At 45.9% G+C, this 17,691-nt stretch overlaps 1 protein-coding gene across 7 annotated transcripts in view; it reads right to left on the bottom strand.

The window, feature by feature from the left end:
- Positions 1 to 17,691, bottom strand: part of LOC146342229 (integrin alpha-X-like) — a 63,270-nt gene that overhangs the window by 22,505 nt on the left and 23,074 nt on the right. For all 7 annotated transcript variants that reach the window (XM_084805963.1, XM_084805961.1, XM_084805959.1 and 4 more), the window contains 9 exons: positions 15,761 to 15,911; positions 13,599 to 13,672; positions 12,255 to 12,387; positions 10,770 to 10,918; positions 7,879 to 8,013; positions 6,937 to 7,143; positions 4,199 to 4,329; positions 2,460 to 2,617; positions 168 to 319 (listed from right to left, as the gene is read on the bottom strand). In XM_084805963.1, the coding sequence (XP_084662089.1) occupies positions 168 to 319; positions 2,460 to 2,617; positions 4,199 to 4,329; positions 6,937 to 7,143; positions 7,879 to 8,013; positions 10,770 to 10,918; positions 12,255 to 12,387; positions 13,599 to 13,672; positions 15,761 to 15,911 (1,290 nt within the window). The remainder of the gene's footprint in view (positions 1 to 167; positions 320 to 2,459; positions 2,618 to 4,198; positions 4,330 to 6,936; positions 7,144 to 7,878; positions 8,014 to 10,769; positions 10,919 to 12,254; positions 12,388 to 13,598; positions 13,673 to 15,760; positions 15,912 to 17,691) is intronic.

Here is a 17,691-nt window from a genome sequence, read left to right as displayed (position 1 = left end):
GGAAGGTGGTGCACTCTGTCTCCCCCTAGTGGCAAAACCAGGCCGCACAAATACAAACAGGCTTATTTGCAGAGTCCAAAGGGAGAAGAATTGGATTCTCTCACTACAAACCTAACATTGTACTAAAAGGTCTCAGAGAAGTCCTGCAGGGCATGCTGCCAACTCACGGGCAATTCGATCAAGTGAGACCGGCATCTCTGCTCAAGGGCAATCGGGAAGCTTGCACTGAGAACAGGGGATTTAGAGCTGAAGGCGGCTCGAATCTTCGCTCTCTCAGAGTCCAGGGCCAGGCTGTACTGAAGGTCACTAAGCATTTCACCTGGGCAGGGAAGGGGAGGAAAAAAGAGGCACGGATTGCGGTTGGCATCAAAGAAGAAACAAGGAAGAAGTCGATATAAGAAGTCAAAGATCATCAGGGCCTGCTCCAGTGGAGGCTGGTGAATGTTGTTAGTGTTAGTGGGGCAGAGAATCCGCTCAAGGGTTTCAGTCAGAACTCTAAAGGACCTATCCAAGGTGCTCCGCAGCCTGACCCAGTTTGCACATAATGGCAAATCGTGGGTTAATCAACCCACGATTTGCCATGCACAAGCAGAAGAGAGCGGGCACATCAGCCACTTCCACTTTTAATCTGCAACCTACAATTGGCCGGATCCTAGGTTGCTGAGCCTGACGCACGCAACCAGAGGACTGCATTGCTTAGGCACTAAACAACCCAGCAGTTAACCCATGGTTTGTTGTTGGGTGAACCGCTGGGTTGTTCAGCGCTCTGGGTTTGCATGCTCAGCAACGTACAATGCAGCCACTCCTATGTTGCTGAATAAAAGCAGAAGTGAGGAGAGTGCGCTCGGGATTGCTGTGGTGAGGTTTTAACCTCACCCCCATCCCAGTGATCCTGCTCAAGATTGCTAGGGTGAGAAGGGGAGGTTGCTTCAGGATCACTGAGGGAGGGGGAGGCTGAAGCCTCCTCCCCCTCCCCCAGTGACCCTAATGAAGATAGCTGCTCCCTCGCTGCCATGAACAGCAGGAAAACAGTGATCCTGGCTGCTTCAGGGTTGCTTGGGCAAGGGGAGGTTAAAGCCTCCCACCACTCCAGGGGCCCCGATCAGATGGGCCACAGCGAAAAGAGGGTGGAGTGCCTGCAGGCCCTTCAAGCTGCACGGCGTGTGACGGGTGGAGGGCGGTTTGTGCAGCCCTGATTTAGGAAGAAAATAGCGACAGGCCTCAGCAAACAGCGTGTGGAACTTGTTCTCTGTCAGGGGAGGGAGGACGGCCATAATTCCCATCCCAGCACAGGCGACCCAAGTCTCCGTACGGAATTGCCAAGCAAGGATGGTCTTGTTTGGGTGTGGCCTGAGGACTGAGCAGGCTTGGCCCTGGCCAACGGCTGGATGGGAGACCACCGCGGCCTGGGGCAAGCTCAGAGCCTTGAGATTCATGGTGGAAGCAAGGAGGAATATAAGTGTACTAAAATAAAATAAAGCTGACTGATGAAGGCAAGGGATGCTGCCTTCAAGGGGGGGCGGAGGGAACACCTAGACGGGGTGTCAGCGTGCTTCATAGCTCTGCCCTGCTAGGGCTAAATAGTCCTACAATCATTCTTGAGCAATGCTGAGGCAGAGGAAAGGCACACCTGTGGTGGACATCTGTTAGCCCCGTTAACCCCCAGGCAGATGTGAGGTCCGGTCCGTTGGGCGACTATAGCGGAATACCAGAAAACTAAGTACATCAAGGATAAGGCTTTTGAGGCAGGGATGGGTTTTCCTCTCTCCCTCAGCTGTCCATTCTGAGGTGGTACAAGCCAGTAAGGGGGCTGTACCACCTCGCTCCCTACATCAGGGGTGGGCAACATGTGGCCCATGGGCCACATGCAACCTTCCATCGCTCTCTGTACCGCTTGCCAAGCTTGCAGGTGTTCCAGCCATTTTTCCCCTCTGATCAGCTGGGCTATGGGGAAAAGCCACTGTTCCTGCACTCCTATTAGCAGCACTGGAGAAGTGGTTGGTTCCAATCAGGGTCGGGGGGGGGGGAATTTAGCCTCCCCACTCCCTCTGCTGCCCTGATGTGGATCACTGCTTCCCCACCACTGTTAATAGCAGGGAAGCAGATATCCTGATCAGAGTCACTGGAGGAGGGCAGAAGCTTTAGCCCTCACCCCACTGCCCCCCAGTGATTGCGATGAAGATGGGGGGGAGGGAGAGATTTCAGCCTCCTCCTTCCCCAGTGATCGTATCCCATGCATATGTATGTGCGTGTGCATGCATACAAATGGCCCCCGACCCACCACCCAGCCACAGATGCAGCCCTACGGGCCAAAAGGCTGCCCACCCCTGCCCTATGCTTTTGAATCAACTGCGTGCTTGAGGGGTGCTGCCTGTTGTGGGCCTCGGAAGTCTGTGGGTACAGAAAGGCTACATCATTGCTCCCCCTCTCGCCATCCCACACAGGCATGGTGGCCTCACCTAGCACCTGCTGAGTCGCCAAAGTCACAGTGAAGCACACTTTTGCCGTGCTGGCCGCCTTCCCCAGAGTTTCTTGCCCGTGACAGTCAAAGACCGAGGTGGGGATGGAAGCGGGGTGGAGCCTGATGGAGACCGCCACACGCAGAACAGGACGGGATCTAGAAGGAAGAAGAACAGGGCAGGGCCCTCATGACCCGGCCGCCCCTGTGATAGGGATTGCATATTCCCCATGCCTGCAGTTCCAGCGAGCGAGTGCAGAGTCAGGTATCTGGGGCAGAACTCCTGAGCATCTGCTCAGGGTTTTTTTGAGCAAGTTTCTAGTCCTCATGGTAATATTGTGGGGGTGGGGTGAATGGTTATGAAATGGGTGGATAGCGTTTGCACTAGCAGGGCTGGATCCAGGCTTGAGGGGACCCCAGCAAAATAGATGGCCTCCGACATCAGGGGGCCCACGGTCACTATTGTAAGTTTCCTCAATGCCCTGGAGTGCCCGGCATAATGGGAAATAGAAAGGGTGGCTCTCAGACCCACCCACCTGACACAGAGGGCTGAGGACCAGATGCAGATGTGGACCCCACTGAGGCACCTGGATTGCAACAGCTGCCCAAGGGTGTCAGGGGCTGATGCCAGCCCTATAGACTAGACACTAGAAGCTACAGGGAGACCCAGAGATATATGCAGGACAGCTAGGCTGGTGAGGACGAGGGAGAGGGCCTTCTCTGTGGTGGCCCCCACTCTGTGGAACTCCCTCCCTAGGGAACTCTGCCATGCCCCCTCTTTAATGAGCTTCGTCCACACATTGAAAACTTGGTTGTTCAGGCAGGCATTTGGGGTGGGTTAGGGTATTTTTAGAAATACGACGTTTTAATGTGTAATTTTACTGTTTTAAACTGTTTGTACTGTTGTACATTGTGCAGAGTGGCTGGGTGACTGGCCAGATGTGCGATTAAGAAAATGAATGAATGAATGAATGAATGACTGCAGGGCAAGGAAGTCCCACTCCTAAAGGTTACACTTCTGGCTCTGTCCTTATGGCCAGACTAGATGGGACACTGGTGGCAGTTCCACACTTTTTAAAATTCATGCCACTTCTCTTCCCTCTTGTTTAAGAAGAGGGAAGAGAAGTGGCGTAGATTTTAAAAAGTGAGACCCCTCTTCATCCCATCATTTATCTGCAGATCACATCCCACACACTTAGGGCACAATCCTATGCATGTTTAGACAGAAAATGTCCTATAACTCCCAGCATTCCCCAATGTTGGTTGGGGAATACTGGGAGTTGTAGGACTTTTTTTGTGTAAACATGCATAGGATTGTGCCCTTATACTCTTAGCTGAGCCTTGACACTGGAAAATACATCTGTAACATCTAGTTTGGCCCTCGGTGCATCAGGCATTGACCAAATCTTTTCACGCTTACCTTAAGGACTAGAAACTTTTTTTTTAATGAAAGTGTTGATTTTCAGAATGTGTATTGTGTATCCACTGCAATTATGACACCTAAATTTTATATAACTATCTGTGCATGTTACTCTAGAATCACAAGCTGTGCTCTTCCTTTATATTACAGTAGGGAATAAATTTAAATAAGAAAGTAAATACAAATCTGTACTTGTAGAAAACTCGCCTCTCTACTGGGGCTCTGAGCCTTAATATGCATACATGGAAATAAATTTTCTCCTGTTTCGATGGAATAGAAGAGGAACTGGCAGAAAAGCAGAGATCCCACCCCCCCATCACCTTAGCAGCAGGACCCGTCCTTGTTGTCCCACAGCTATGTCTTTCAGTTGGTCCCCTGTAAGGTCTGTTCCTCCACTGACCGCTTGGCCAAAGTACAAGAATCCTCCAGAAAACTTCAGCCCTTCAACTCGCTGCAAAAACAATGTGGGAGGCAAGGTAAAAAAAAAAACCAGTGGTATCAGAGACTCTGTAACCAACAAAAAAAACTATGTTAACAATGGGCTTTTCTATATGAGGCTTTTAACCTGCCAGTTTACCGAGGCTTCTGCTTCTGGATTCTTTGTGGAATTAAGATCGGCTCCTTTACATGTTTTTTTTCTGGTTTTTTTTTTTAATCTGCCTTTCAACATATTCCATTACACAACCACTAGGTGGCAGTGAGGGTTTCAAGCCACCATTCACAGATATACCAGACTTTCCTCATTAGGAAAACCTAAAATGGCTGCAAAGCCCGGGAGAGGCTTTGCAATAACAATAACAGCCTCATGTAGAAAGGCTCATAGAATGAGATATCTAATGCCCTGCACATCTTCTCTAACAGACACTCCATCAAAATATTATACTCTTGCCTTTCATATTTAAGAAAGCCTAAACCTAACCGCATCCCCATAGGGAATGGTGTAAAACAAAATGCAAACATTTTCAACCAATCTCAAGAGAATTTTCCTCTCCTAAGTTGCCCTTCAGTGCTGCTGAGGCATTGCTCTTCCACATTTAGCTGAAAGTGAGGAATTAAAACAGAAGTTCCACCACACAGCACTTAATATGGTGCTATATTCTTTAGTAATGCCATTCCCCAGGACCACGACCCTCCTCTAATATTTTCTCAAAAGTAATTCCCATTCAGTAAAAGTTACCAGCCAACTTAGGGGGTTTCTCCATGCCAGTGGAAGGAGATGGAAGGAGAAACCATTCATGGCTTACCTGGATTTTTCAAGGAGCCAGCTTAGGTCTGCGCAGGGCTCCACAAGTGAGTGTATCGCTGTTGCTTCACAGAACGTACTTCAGGGTGGGGTTGGGGGATTGGAGTGAACATCATCTGCCTGGCAGGGGCTGTTCAACCAATAAGAGAGGTTCCCCCCCCCCGGCTCTCCCCCTTTTCTCCTTTGATAAAATCCTGGGAGGTTTCCTCCCCCGTATCCACAGAAATCACTCTCTTTCTCTCTCCCCGCTGCCGACAATCATGAAAGGAACACCACGTTCTCGCTGCCCTGCTGCGATCAATCAAAGCTTTGATGTGAAGACCCTCGAAATGTGTTATTTCGATTCATGGAATCTCAGGAGCGCGCAGTTTGGGGACAAGCCTCATTATGGGAGGTACTCCTGAGTAGACAGACATATGTTCATGCTGGGAGAGAAAGGGAAGGGAAACGGAGGGGAAACCAGCCCCCTTTCTAACCTGATGCTGCACAGGATCAGAATGATCAAAGGTGGAAGGAGTTACTTCTGAATGGCAACAAACCAAACAATGGAGAATTGCAGTTTCAAGAAAGTGCTTTATGGCCTTTAGGGAATTAGTGCTTTAAAACGTGCTATTTCAATTGTGGGGGATCTCTGTAAATTCTGATGTGCGCATTCAAGGGACAAACCTCATTGGCCGCAATGGGAGTTACTTCTGAGTAGACATTAAATGGTTTGTGCAGGGATGGGAAACGCACAGAAAACACCCCTTGATGGGGGTCACAGTGAAAGGCACACCCCTGGACAGGGCTAGCATACCCGAGGTAAATGCGGCGGTTGGGGCACACAGCAACTATACCGCCAAGAACCCGACTTAAGGAAAAGAATCGGACTTCAAGCAGTCTCAGGAAATCCGGTTCTTCCCTGATAAGCTCCAGGGTGGCTGCTGGATGGCCACAACATCAGGTATCCCTAACAACCTCCAAACGCAGCCAGTATGGCGTAAATCGCTTGTGGAGACACTCCCTTAATCAAGGTTTCCTTCTTGTAGGTTCAGTCCATGTAATTGCTTGCTAATGAGAAGAAGTGCAAAATAGTAATTAACAGCCTCTTTCTTAGCCCAGAATAGCCTCTCTTAATTGCTTCAGTATCTTTTTCTGTTTCTGTGGAAAGTTGGAGGCTTTAATTACATTTTCCTTTCATTTTTACTTTTATATTTGTATAGTGAAATAGCACTGCTTTACTATAAAAATGGAGGGGAAATAATGGAAGGAAATCAATAATTAAAGCCTACTCCTAGTGGGAAGAGAAACTGAAACTGGTGCAATTAAGAGAAGTTATTCAAGGGGCATATTATAAGGTTACCCCTCAGCCACAGTCAACAGATGGACTAAACCTAAAAGGAGAAAACTTTTAATTAAAAACACAGGAGTCCTAAGAAGCCTCAATAGCTCTTTGCCTGCCGACACTGAGCAGGCTGATGCTGAGGATAGATAGATAGATAGATAGATAGATAGTTGCGATAAAACACAATCAACCCATATCAGTCCGGGGGCGGGGGGCGGGGGGCGGCGGGGAAGAGGACAACACAGAAAACAGCAGGCTGTAACAATTAGACAACATTATCTGGGGGCTTTGTAAAAAGAGAGTGAACAAAGGACAGCAATTCCAGAGAAAATGGCTAGTGCAGAAGAAATCCTAGACGTGTCTCGGGTCAAGCAAGCTCTCAGAGTGTAGGAACAATAAGGGAAAGGGGGCAGCTGCATTATGCAGGGCCCCCAGGGAGGAAGCAAAAGTACTGAACATCTATTGTAGGCAGGAAGTAGTGTTCAGCTTACCTGGATGTATTTGGGGTTGATTGAGGTTTGTTTCCCTGCAAATATGTACAGGGCTCCTACATTCTCATCCTCCATGGGGGCCCCGATCGCCACATCCGTCCATCCATCCCCAGTGATGTCACCTGTTTCTGCCATGCTGGCCCCAAAGCGACTGAAAATGTGCCCTGCCAGCCCTTTCAAAGCTGGGCTACACTGAAGTTCTTCCCTCTATACAGTGGAGTCAAAGAAAACATTTGAATGTTGGGAGCCAAAGGAAAACAGTTCCCAGTCAGCAACCCCTACTCCATGGCTTCTATCTAATACAACAAACAGTTCTAGGCATATCTACAATATGAACTTAATATTGGTTTTATACTAATGTTAACTGTCACAATTTCCTGAAATAATCCTGGGAATTGTAGTTTAATGAGGCTTCTGAAAATCCTCTTAGAGAACCCCTCCCCTCATGGGACTACAGTTGCCAGGGTCTCCTGGGGAGAAAGAAAGATGGTTATAAACAGTTTGCATTTGTAGCATAGGCAGACCTTCAGTGTTCCATACTCCAGTATTTTCCTGGGGTGTAGGGATGTCAGAGAAATCCACAACAGATTCAATTGAGTTTCAGTTTCTATGAATCTGACCTGCGGATTCCCTAGTGGACCAGCTTTTCCCAAGTCGCATGGATTCTGCAGACTGATTTTATACTGGGGGGGAGGGGGATTTGCACAAGTGCACATTAGTGCAAATATACTTTTGCAAATGAACGAAATTCTCATACAAAACACCCGATTCCATCAAGGAGTGGACAACAGAATGAAAGACACCTGACAATCTGTGAAACACAGATGGAAAATCCAGGCATCCCTACCGGGGCAAGCGCATTTTCCCTTTCTTTGGAAGCACTGATGTTGAGATTTCATTCATACACACGTGCGCCACGCGCACACTTCTTCTCTCCCTTACCTTAAAATGACAGACATAAACCCTTCCTCCTGTAACACCATCATAGTACATGGGGGCTCCAACCAGAACCAAGTCCGTGTTTGTGTCTTGATCCAGGTCCACTGAGCACACTGTCGCTCCAAAATATGAACCAATCTGTTGCATTAGACAATTAAGATAGGGTCAGTTCTCTATGAGAGAACTCCTGGTGTGCACATTTTGAATCTCCCTTATATACTTTGCATATTCTTAAACATGACTAAATTATTTTTCCTTTGTTTATTTATGTCGCATTAAGATATATTCCTAAGGATACATTCCTATTCCTAAGGGCTCAATCCTATGCATGTTTAGACAGAAGAAAGTCCTACAACTCCTGGCATTCCCCAGCCAGAAAGAATTATTTCTCTAACCCGGGGTCCTCCCATGAAGCTGATTGGTGGGAGATGCAGGATGGATAAAAGGAAGTGCTTCTTCACACAGCACAGAGTTAAACTATGGAATTCACTTCCACAAGAGGTAGTGGTAGTCACCAGTTTCAAGGGCTTTAAAGGGAATTAGACAAATCCATGGAGGACAAGGTTATCAATAGCTACTAGTCACGATGGGTCTAGTATCAGAGGCAGTATGCTGGGGAACATGAGTGGGAGGGTGCTATTGCACTCATAGCCTACTTGTGGCTTACCCACAGACAGCTGATTGGCTACTGTGTGACCAGAATGTCAGACTAGAAAGACCTTTGCTCCTGTCCAGCATTACTCATGTTCTCTTATTCTTGAGTTATTTTTTAAAATGTTTTAGTTTCCCCCAAATGAGTCACTTCTCACGAATCTGCCTGTGGTCAAGAGCCACAGAAGTGTGGAACTAGTTCCTGTGTCTGTGTTCTCCAAGCAAATCTCTAGAATTTTCAAAACCATTTATTTATTTATTGCATTTTTATCCTCCTCCTCTGCCCTCCCCACAAAAAAACCCATTTCCAGAGTGGCTTCCAATCAATCAGTAAAATCAGACATTTAGGATCTTAGAAATTCCACCTTACTTTATCTGATTGCCTTTGTATTTTTATGATCAACCTAATTGTTTTATTACCTTGCCAGTGACTCCGTGGATGTCAAGTCACTGTGAATGTGATACAGGTGCTGATAGGTGATTATCTATTGCTGACACCCAAGCACCATAAGTCTATAAACTAGCACCTTCTGGTTTGAATTCATTTCCCATCAGCTAAGAGTAATAATGAGCTAATCATCAACTGCTAAATACCTGGCACCTCTGCTTCTCATCTGTGAAAGGCTCAACGACAAGATAGTTTCATTACTCCTGTTCCAAGATGCGGAGTTGAGTTACATGGTTCTTGGAGATCCATGTTTTAATCCAGAATTAGCTTGGAGGCATCCGATGATAGAATGTCTTAATAGCGTAGCTGAGGCAAGGTGGTGCAAATATGGACAATTTGCTCCATTTGCCACATTTGCTTTTCCCCAGGATTAGCATAACATGTAACAGTGTTGTTGCAACCAATGGTTGTAACAATAAAAAGTCTGTCTGTCTGTCTGTCTGTCTCTCTTATCATTCATTCATTCATTCATAACACGTAATAGAAGCAAATGTGTTGAACTGGTTTAGTTTATACAGACAAAAGACATCTGGTTTTCCTGGATCAGATTTGTTTTGTTTTGTTTTTAAAGCACAAAGTTATATGCAGCCCTGGACATGCCCTGTGCATTGAGATTGGGATGAAGAAGACCCTGCTTCTTATGTAGGCCAATGTAGTCTTGCAGCACCACTTTCTGGAATCTTGCCTGCAGAAAGGAATGGAACAACCACAATGTGGTGCCCCCAATCCCAGAAGGATATTTTGGTCAATGGTACTGGAAACCTCTCAGATATCCTGGAGAATTAGCGGGGTCACAGTCCGCCCGTCTTTCTTCTAAAGTAGGACGACCAAGGCAGTTTCAGTCTCACGCCCAGGTTTAAGAGCAAACTATTAGCAAATATCTAGGAGATGGGAGATGCATGAAGGGGACCTGCGTAAAGGGTAGAGGATGAGTCCACCAGTCAATGATGATAGAGCGCTCTCAGAGCTCTTACATCTGTGGGACAACTCACTCATAAATCATTGTGGTCTCCATAGCCTCCTCGTCTCCCTTTCACATTTAGAGAAAAATGCATGGAGATTTCCAAGTAGGCAACCACTAGTCAGCAAAAGCCTTCCAGATTGTGCACCAATTTTGGAGGGCTCTATCATCTTTTTTAAAAAGATGATAGAGCCCTCCAAAACTGGTGCTGCAATGACAGGGACTGACACTGGGTCTTTAACCTGCGCAAGGGGGCTGCATAGGAAAGCCCCATTTGCAACTGAAGTGAGCACTTTGAAAATCATTAGGGCTCAGTTAATAGAAAGTCTAAAGAGGGATTGGGGGCAATACAAACAGCCTTCTTATGTATATATGCACAGGCATGAATGAAAGTTACAAAAAGATTAAGAATAAGGGGGTGGGGCAGAGATGACCTAAGCAGTGTGTAATGCAAGTTTGCCCATGTTCTTCCAAAGCAAACATTGACATGACCTAATTCCAGAGAGGTTGCCATGTTAGTTTGTTACAGAAAACACAAAGAAGAGTTTTGTGGCATCTTAAATGTTAAACTGCTTTCTTGGGACATAAGCTCTCATTAACTACCACTGTGATGATCTTATATATGATATACTGATATTAGGTTTAAGAATATCATACTGGGCCTCTCGCACTTCACTGCTTTTTGGGCCCACTTTTCACATAGGTCTGTCTGTCTGTCTGTCTGTCTCTCTCTCTCTTGCTCTGTGAGCGAGTGCATTACACACACCATGCATCCAACAAAGTGAGTTCTGTGCAGTCTCTTCGTTCCTTCTGTGGCTCCCTGCCCCTCCTTACCTGCTCTCCAACAGCCTCTGTTTTCAGCAGCCATCCTCCACTCCAGGCATCTTTCTCAAAGAGAACAACTTTGCCAACATAGTCGTAGCGGGGGGCTCCCACTACAAAGCCACTTCTCCCATTGAGCTTGACAGGTTGAGAAGAATAGCCTAGAGGGAGAAAAGGTGAGAAGATCTGAAAATGCCATGTGATGATAGTCAGCATTTAGAAGCACAGGAATGGCTGAATTGGGTTGATTTGGAGGGCTGTGGTCTAAATGTACAGCCTTTCTACATGAGGCTTTTATTGTGAGCTCATGCTTCCGTGCTCATGGTAGTTTGTGGGTCCTTTACAGGACATCCCCATCCTCCAGGGCCTTTCTTGTGCTTTGCAACCATTAGCACATTTTTTCCCCCAAATGGAGAAAGTCTAGTATTTTTTCTCAGTGGCGTTATAGAAGCCTTTTGTAATTGCACAACTGTGCTATACCACAGTGCCACCTAGTAGTTGTGTAATGGAACATATAGAAAGGCAGGGAAAGAAAAATGCCCCAGAAAAAAACACGTGTAAAAGAGCTGATTTTAATCCCGCAAAGAATTTGGAAGCAGAAGCTTCAATAAAGGTACGGGTTAAAGGCCTCATGCAGAAAAGCCCATAAAGTCCCAACTGAAAGAGAAGTTTCAGTTTCTCCTCGGAGTTCACATTCAACTACAGAGATGCTCACCTCACCCATGAAAATCCTGCAAAGTAAAGGCATTCAAACCTCTTAGCTGCTAACATTATTGTTACTAATTATTACATTTTTATCCTGGCCTTTCTCCAAGGATCTCACAGTGGCATACATGGCTTCCCATCATTTCCCCCTCACAACAACCCTTTGAGGTAGGCTAGGCTGAGAGATGGTGACTGGCCTAAGGTCACCTAGTAACCTTCATGGAAGAGCACAGATTTGAAGCAAAGATTCCCTGATCCTAGTCTGACACTCTAACCACTACACCACACTGGCTGTCAGTCGAGCGAGGGGGCTATTATATAGCTTGCTTATAGAATCATAGAATAGTAGGGTTGGAAGGGGCCTACAAGGCCATCGAGTCCAACCCCCTGCTCAATGCAGGAATCCAAGTCAGAGCATCCCTGACAGATGGCTGTCCAGCCTCGTCTTGTGGCAAACCCTTTGGCAGCCTGAAATCTCAGTGCATGGGAAGGGCCACACCTCAATGGCAGAGCACGTGCTTTGCATGCAGAAGTTCACTTCCTGGCATCTCCAGTCAAAAAGGTCAGGTAGCAGGTGAATGGGAATAATCTAACATGGTGTGGTAGCTTCCTATATTCAAGAGGAGCAGAGGGAGAAAGATGCAGGATGGAAGAGTGTCTAGAGTAATTTCTGTGTGAATCCCTTACTGGAGAGGGGAGTGGGGTTTGTCAAGGGTTGCAACCTCTAGGATGGAAACACATAGCAGCAGAACATGGTGCCGGAGGGGAGGAATTTTTGCTTTTAATACTTACCAAGATACGCATTGTTCATATCCTTAGCACTGCCAGAGACATTAATAAAACGTGTGTCTCTGTTGCTGTTCTGATACAGAAACACCCCTCCAGACCAGTCATAGGCTCCCACAGCTCCTAAGAAAGATCCTTCCTAAATCATGGGACACAAGGCAAAACAGGGAGGACCCAAAGCAGCACCAACAGGAAAATGAAAATAAAGGGAAGAATAAGAAATGACAGAAAAAGAAAATACGATTGATGACTTGTAACATAGCAGCCCCTACAGTTGCAAATAAACATTACAATTCATTTGAATTCCAAGAAGAGGGTGGCTCCTGTATTGAGTTGGCTCCCTTTGGCTCACAGGGCTCATCCCACTTGGCTCTGAGATCTGACAGTTATAATCAGTGCTGTGTATGTTCTACAACTGCAGGATCGTTATTTATTTATTTATTGTGCTTTTTAAACTGCCCAGTAATCGAAATTCTCTGGGCGGTGTACAGTACATTAAAAACATTAAATACAAATGTTAAAACAAAACAAAAAATAATAACAGCCAAGAATAAAACCAAGACTGGTGTTTGTTTGTTTGTTTGTTTGTATCCCATCTTTCTGCTAAAAGATGACATTCAAAGCAGCTTACAGAACCAATTAAAACTGATTAAAACAATACATTGAAATACAATAAAAACATAACAATTACAGAAAAAAGTATTATTAAGAACAGCACTCAACCCACCAGACCAACTTGCAGGCTAAAAGCCTTCTCAAATAAAGCAGACTTTGGAAGGACAGCAGAGAGGGAGCAAACCTAGCCCACCTTGGGAGGGATTTCCCTGCCTGGGAGCAGCCACCAAAAAGGCCCTCTCTCACGTCCCCACCAACTGCGCCTCTGAAGGCAGTGGCCTCGAAAGAAGGGCCTCTTGCTTGGGAGGATACTTCCTGGGTTGTTTTTTAAGCAGGTTTCTGGTCCTTCTGGCTATCTATTTCACTTATATCCTGACTTTCTATCATGATGGTGGCATCCGCAGTGTTCCCAAGAAGATTCTCATTCAGGCACTGACCAGACGGAGAACTGCTTAGCTCTAGCAAGCTTGCTGCATCATGAACCATCAGACTTTTAGAAACACCGCTCACGGCCTTCACCTCCCTCCATTACTCTCGGTCGTTCCCTTCCTTCAGAACACACATCAAAGCTGTTGAAAAGCATGTAACATAGAGACAGAATTATGCAAACCTGAGCAAATCAATGTCTGCACATTTCAGTGGCATCATTTGGGTCACAGGCAATTTAGGAATTTCCTAGATTTGAAATGTATTAAATTGGACTTTTCATTTGCTCTGGGGGCTAGAATGACTCACCGAGGTCAGCAGGGCACTGAATCCTTCCTGGGACATTTCCAGTTGGAAGGAACTGCTGCTCTGGGATTGTGTACCTGTACGGAGGAGAAGGGATAGGACACAGGCAAGTAAGAAAAGCACCCAGTAAAGGTTACTATAAAATCCCTTCTTTTCCTTCTTGGTTGCTACTCTGGCCTGAGCTTGTTTGGGGCCTAGTGCAGGAGTTAATCTGAGTGAGGCTTCACCAATGTTTAGAACCAGAACCTGCATGTTAGGTGACAAAGCAAGCACGTTTGAGCATATGTGTTGTGAACCACCTAGAAAACTTCAGCTATTGGGCGGTATAGAAATGTAATAAATAGACAAACAAACAAAATATGTGCAGCCATTTTTGGCAGTGATTTCTGGACCGTTTGGGGGCTGGGGAATATCAGTGTACTGAGGAAAAATTGCCAGGGTGCCATGAAAGGGGGGTGGGGGAGGCAATTAATTAAATAATTAAAACCAAATTACACACCCACAAGAGGAGGATGCCCACTACATCTCTAACGTGATTCACTGTTATGCTCATCTATTCTTCCAATCAGCTTCTGCTGAGGTTGAGTCACTTTACCACATCTCTGCTTTAGGCCAGACTGGATCATTCAGCTGCTCCCCAGACACAGACACAGCACAATGACCTGCTTTTGGAGGAGACTACCTGTTACACCTCTGCATGAGTCACTGTGCTAGGGCTCCCCTAAATCAGACATGTGCTCACATCAGCGACACACTGGGCGGGCTCGCATGTCACGCTAAGCCACCCTGCAAATAAGCCACCATGGGTTGGTTATTCTCTCATTAACCCAACAGTCAATCTGGCTTGCTGTGGCTTGTTTCCCCCCTCAGTCCCACCCAGTCCTCCTGTCAGCTCCGGCATGTATCCCAGGCGCCTTTGTGGCAGAACTCCTCATTTCCTCAGTCCCTGCGTCAGCGCCCTTTCTGCAGTTGGTCTGCTGGGGTTGCCAGCTCCTGAGGGAAACTCTCCCTTTGCATCAGATCACCCAATGGAATTAATTTTCTGAGCCTTTATGCAGTAACGCGTTCACCAAATTGGGGTAGGGGGGAGGGACTGCACTCTTGTGCCAGAGCGCAATACCTCCTTTATGATATTTAGCCCGGCATACCTGTATCTCCCTCTTGTCAATGTCCTCCACTTCAGTGCATCCCTTGCTAGCAAACACCCTTTTTTAAAAGGCTGCTTCTCATTACACTGAAGTACAGACACCTGCCCCTAAACCACTTTCTTTCCTGCAGGCACCAACTGCTTTCAGCTCACTCCCAACCTTCCTGCCCTTCATTCTCATCGCTTCCCTCTACTGATCTCCATTGCTAGCTGTCACATATACATAAGGGTTACAGAGCAGCAAGGAGGATCAATAACCATATGCAAATGTCATAGCAAAGCAGTAACACAGAGGGGAAAATTGCACATATCTCAAAGCAGAGCAATATAACTGAGGGGGAAATTGCGTAAATCTAATGGCAGAGCAGTAAAATGGAGGCAAAATTGCACATATCTCACGGCAGAGCAGTAAAACTGAGGGAAAATGTATGTAAATTTCCTAGCAGCGGACATTTGCTCCTGCACACTTGTGCAGGACTGGGAAAAAAGCTGCAAAAGCATTTGGGACACTCTCCAGTGTCCTTTGTTCTTGATTTTTAGGAGCACCGGGCAGAGGGCACTGCGAAGCAATGAGAAAAGATGGCAGCGGCAGTAGCAAGATCACAAGGAGCAGCATGGGTTTTCACCACTCTTGCTTGGCAGCTCTGTAGCCATTCCTGACAACCAATGATAAAGTCACCCTGCTGGGTTCAGATGACACAACAAGCCACCACGGATATGAACAACACTAAAAAAAGCCATGGGTTCTCAGGGCGGATTGTTCATGAAAAATAAGTCATCCTGCAGAAACTGCACCAGGTTCACACAACACAACAACCCATGATCAGCCATGGTGAGTTGTCATGTCGTGCGAACCAAGTCTAAAAGTTACATCTTTTCTAGTGTAAAAGTGGTGCATTCATCCAAATTCAATTCAGGAAAAACTTATGCTTGAATGAATATCCCGAAGAAGGGAGAGAGAAAAGAAATAGCAGAGGGAAAGTTGGTGTGGTTGCTTTTCTTAGAGCTCCAGTAGTACCTTCAATGGCGAAGATTTTATCCTGCAGCTGGTCCTGGATGCCTTTGAGGGCATTAAAATTGTACACTGTGAAGACGTGCTCAGTATCAGGCTCGGAGGCGATGTCTTTCAGCTCCTGAATGGCATGGCTGCTTGAAAAAGCACTGCCAACCTTCATGGGATGAAAGAGGGAATGAAATGATATCACAACCTACATCTATTAGATCCTATGACACTCGTGCGAGTACGCGCCACACAGCAATTCCATGTAGCAGCAAATGTGATACCTGCGAAAAGCAGTCGCATATCTCTGCAATATCCCCACAGCAAACATTCTGCCTGGAGGAAACAGTGGAGCAACTTCAGATGTATCTTCCGTACAGATCTAAACTAGTTTAACAGTCATTCCTACACTTCAAGGAGTACTTGGGTACCATAATTCTGTGAACTATAATTCCCAAGTGTCTCTGGAGGAAATCCTGACAGTTAAAACTAATATAAAATCAGTATAAAACCAGCATACATAGGCCCTGTGATAAACAAATGAGTCTTTAATGCACAAATAAACCTATTGTGCTGAAAGACTCCCACCCCCAAGAGTTTGATATCAGTTCTGATTTGTTTGTGAATTTCCTAATCTGGGACTGTGGTGGATCAGGGCAAAAGTGAGCACACAAGGACCCCCTTCAAAACAATTAAAACCCTTAAACACCTGCCACCATCTCCATCATTTGAAAAGACCTCTGAGAATGCATGCATATGTCTAATTAAAAAACTCCAAAAGAGATTCCCACTAATGATAGAGCATCCAAGATTCTGAGGCAAATATGTTATAATAAAAAATATAATTGTACTTATTTTAAGAAATCAGAATTTACATTACAGGTTTTTTTAAAAAAAGAAAGGAAAAACAGTTGTAGTGAACCTTATGTGGGAATGGCCAGTTGGGAGGGGGATGAAATTGGGAGTGAGTGTAGCTGGTTACCAGGTACCAGAGAGAATGCAGGGGAAGGGGGAGTTCTAGCAGTTAGAACAGCAGTTGGGAGAGAGGGAAGGGAAATTATGAGAACTTTGGGGAAAGGGGAGCTCTAGTGTTAATTCTGCCTGGAGCACATGAGTTATTTAAGCTGCCTTTTGAGGAAGAGGCCAGGAATGTACTGTTTTCTAGAATGAACCCACGTTGGTAGGATTTGAACACACAAAAGGTATTTATTTTACAGGTCAAACCAAAATAATGGCAACATCAGTTGAATACCAAGGCTAATACTACCTGGCCCAGGATGTTGCCAGACGACATCATGGGCCAGGTAGTCCATCAATATCCTTGGTTGCTGAAAATAATCCTGTAATACATACCCCAGAGTGGAGGCTGGTGGCTCTGATGTAAGCAGGGCGGTGAATCCACTCTGGGTTTCAGTCAAAACTCTAAACGAGCTCTCCAAGATGCTCAGTGCCCCACTGACATCAGAGCCACCAGCCTCCCATGATACCCCATTCTACAGGTAGAGGCTAGCACAAGGGAGAAGAAGGAGCTAATCACCCTTTGATTTCCTGGGCACTCTTAGAAAAAGTTATTTCTTAGGCCTAGAAAACTTTCCTACAACTTCCCCCTGCCCCATTTAAAAAAATCTCCCAGCTCCACCTTGTTGAATAGAAATGGGTCCAACTACAGAGAAAGGTATCAATCTACTTTGGACAAGAACCAATCCCGGTTGGTCACAGCTACTGGTGACCAAGAGAGTACCAGCCAAGCAAAGATTATCACTGAAAAAGGAAGGAAAATCAATCTACTAATTAATGGGCCTTTCACACATCCTCACGGTTTCATCTCCTGGAGGGGGCAGATATTCTTTTATCAACTGACATGTCATTCAGGGCCAAACTACACATTATGTTATTTATGCTTTTTTAAAAAATGCTTAAACTGGTGATATGTATTTTGAAGAAAAAGG

This window comes from Heloderma suspectum, chromosome 6 (assembly GCF_057233095.1).
Source record: "Heloderma suspectum isolate Gila_16-S chromosome 6, 16-S_ref, whole genome shotgun sequence".
Lineage (NCBI taxonomy): Eukaryota > Metazoa > Chordata > Lepidosauria > Squamata > Helodermatidae > Heloderma > Heloderma suspectum.
The sequence above is the reverse complement of the archived record's forward strand: the minus strand, read 5'-3'. Positions and strand labels throughout refer to the sequence as shown.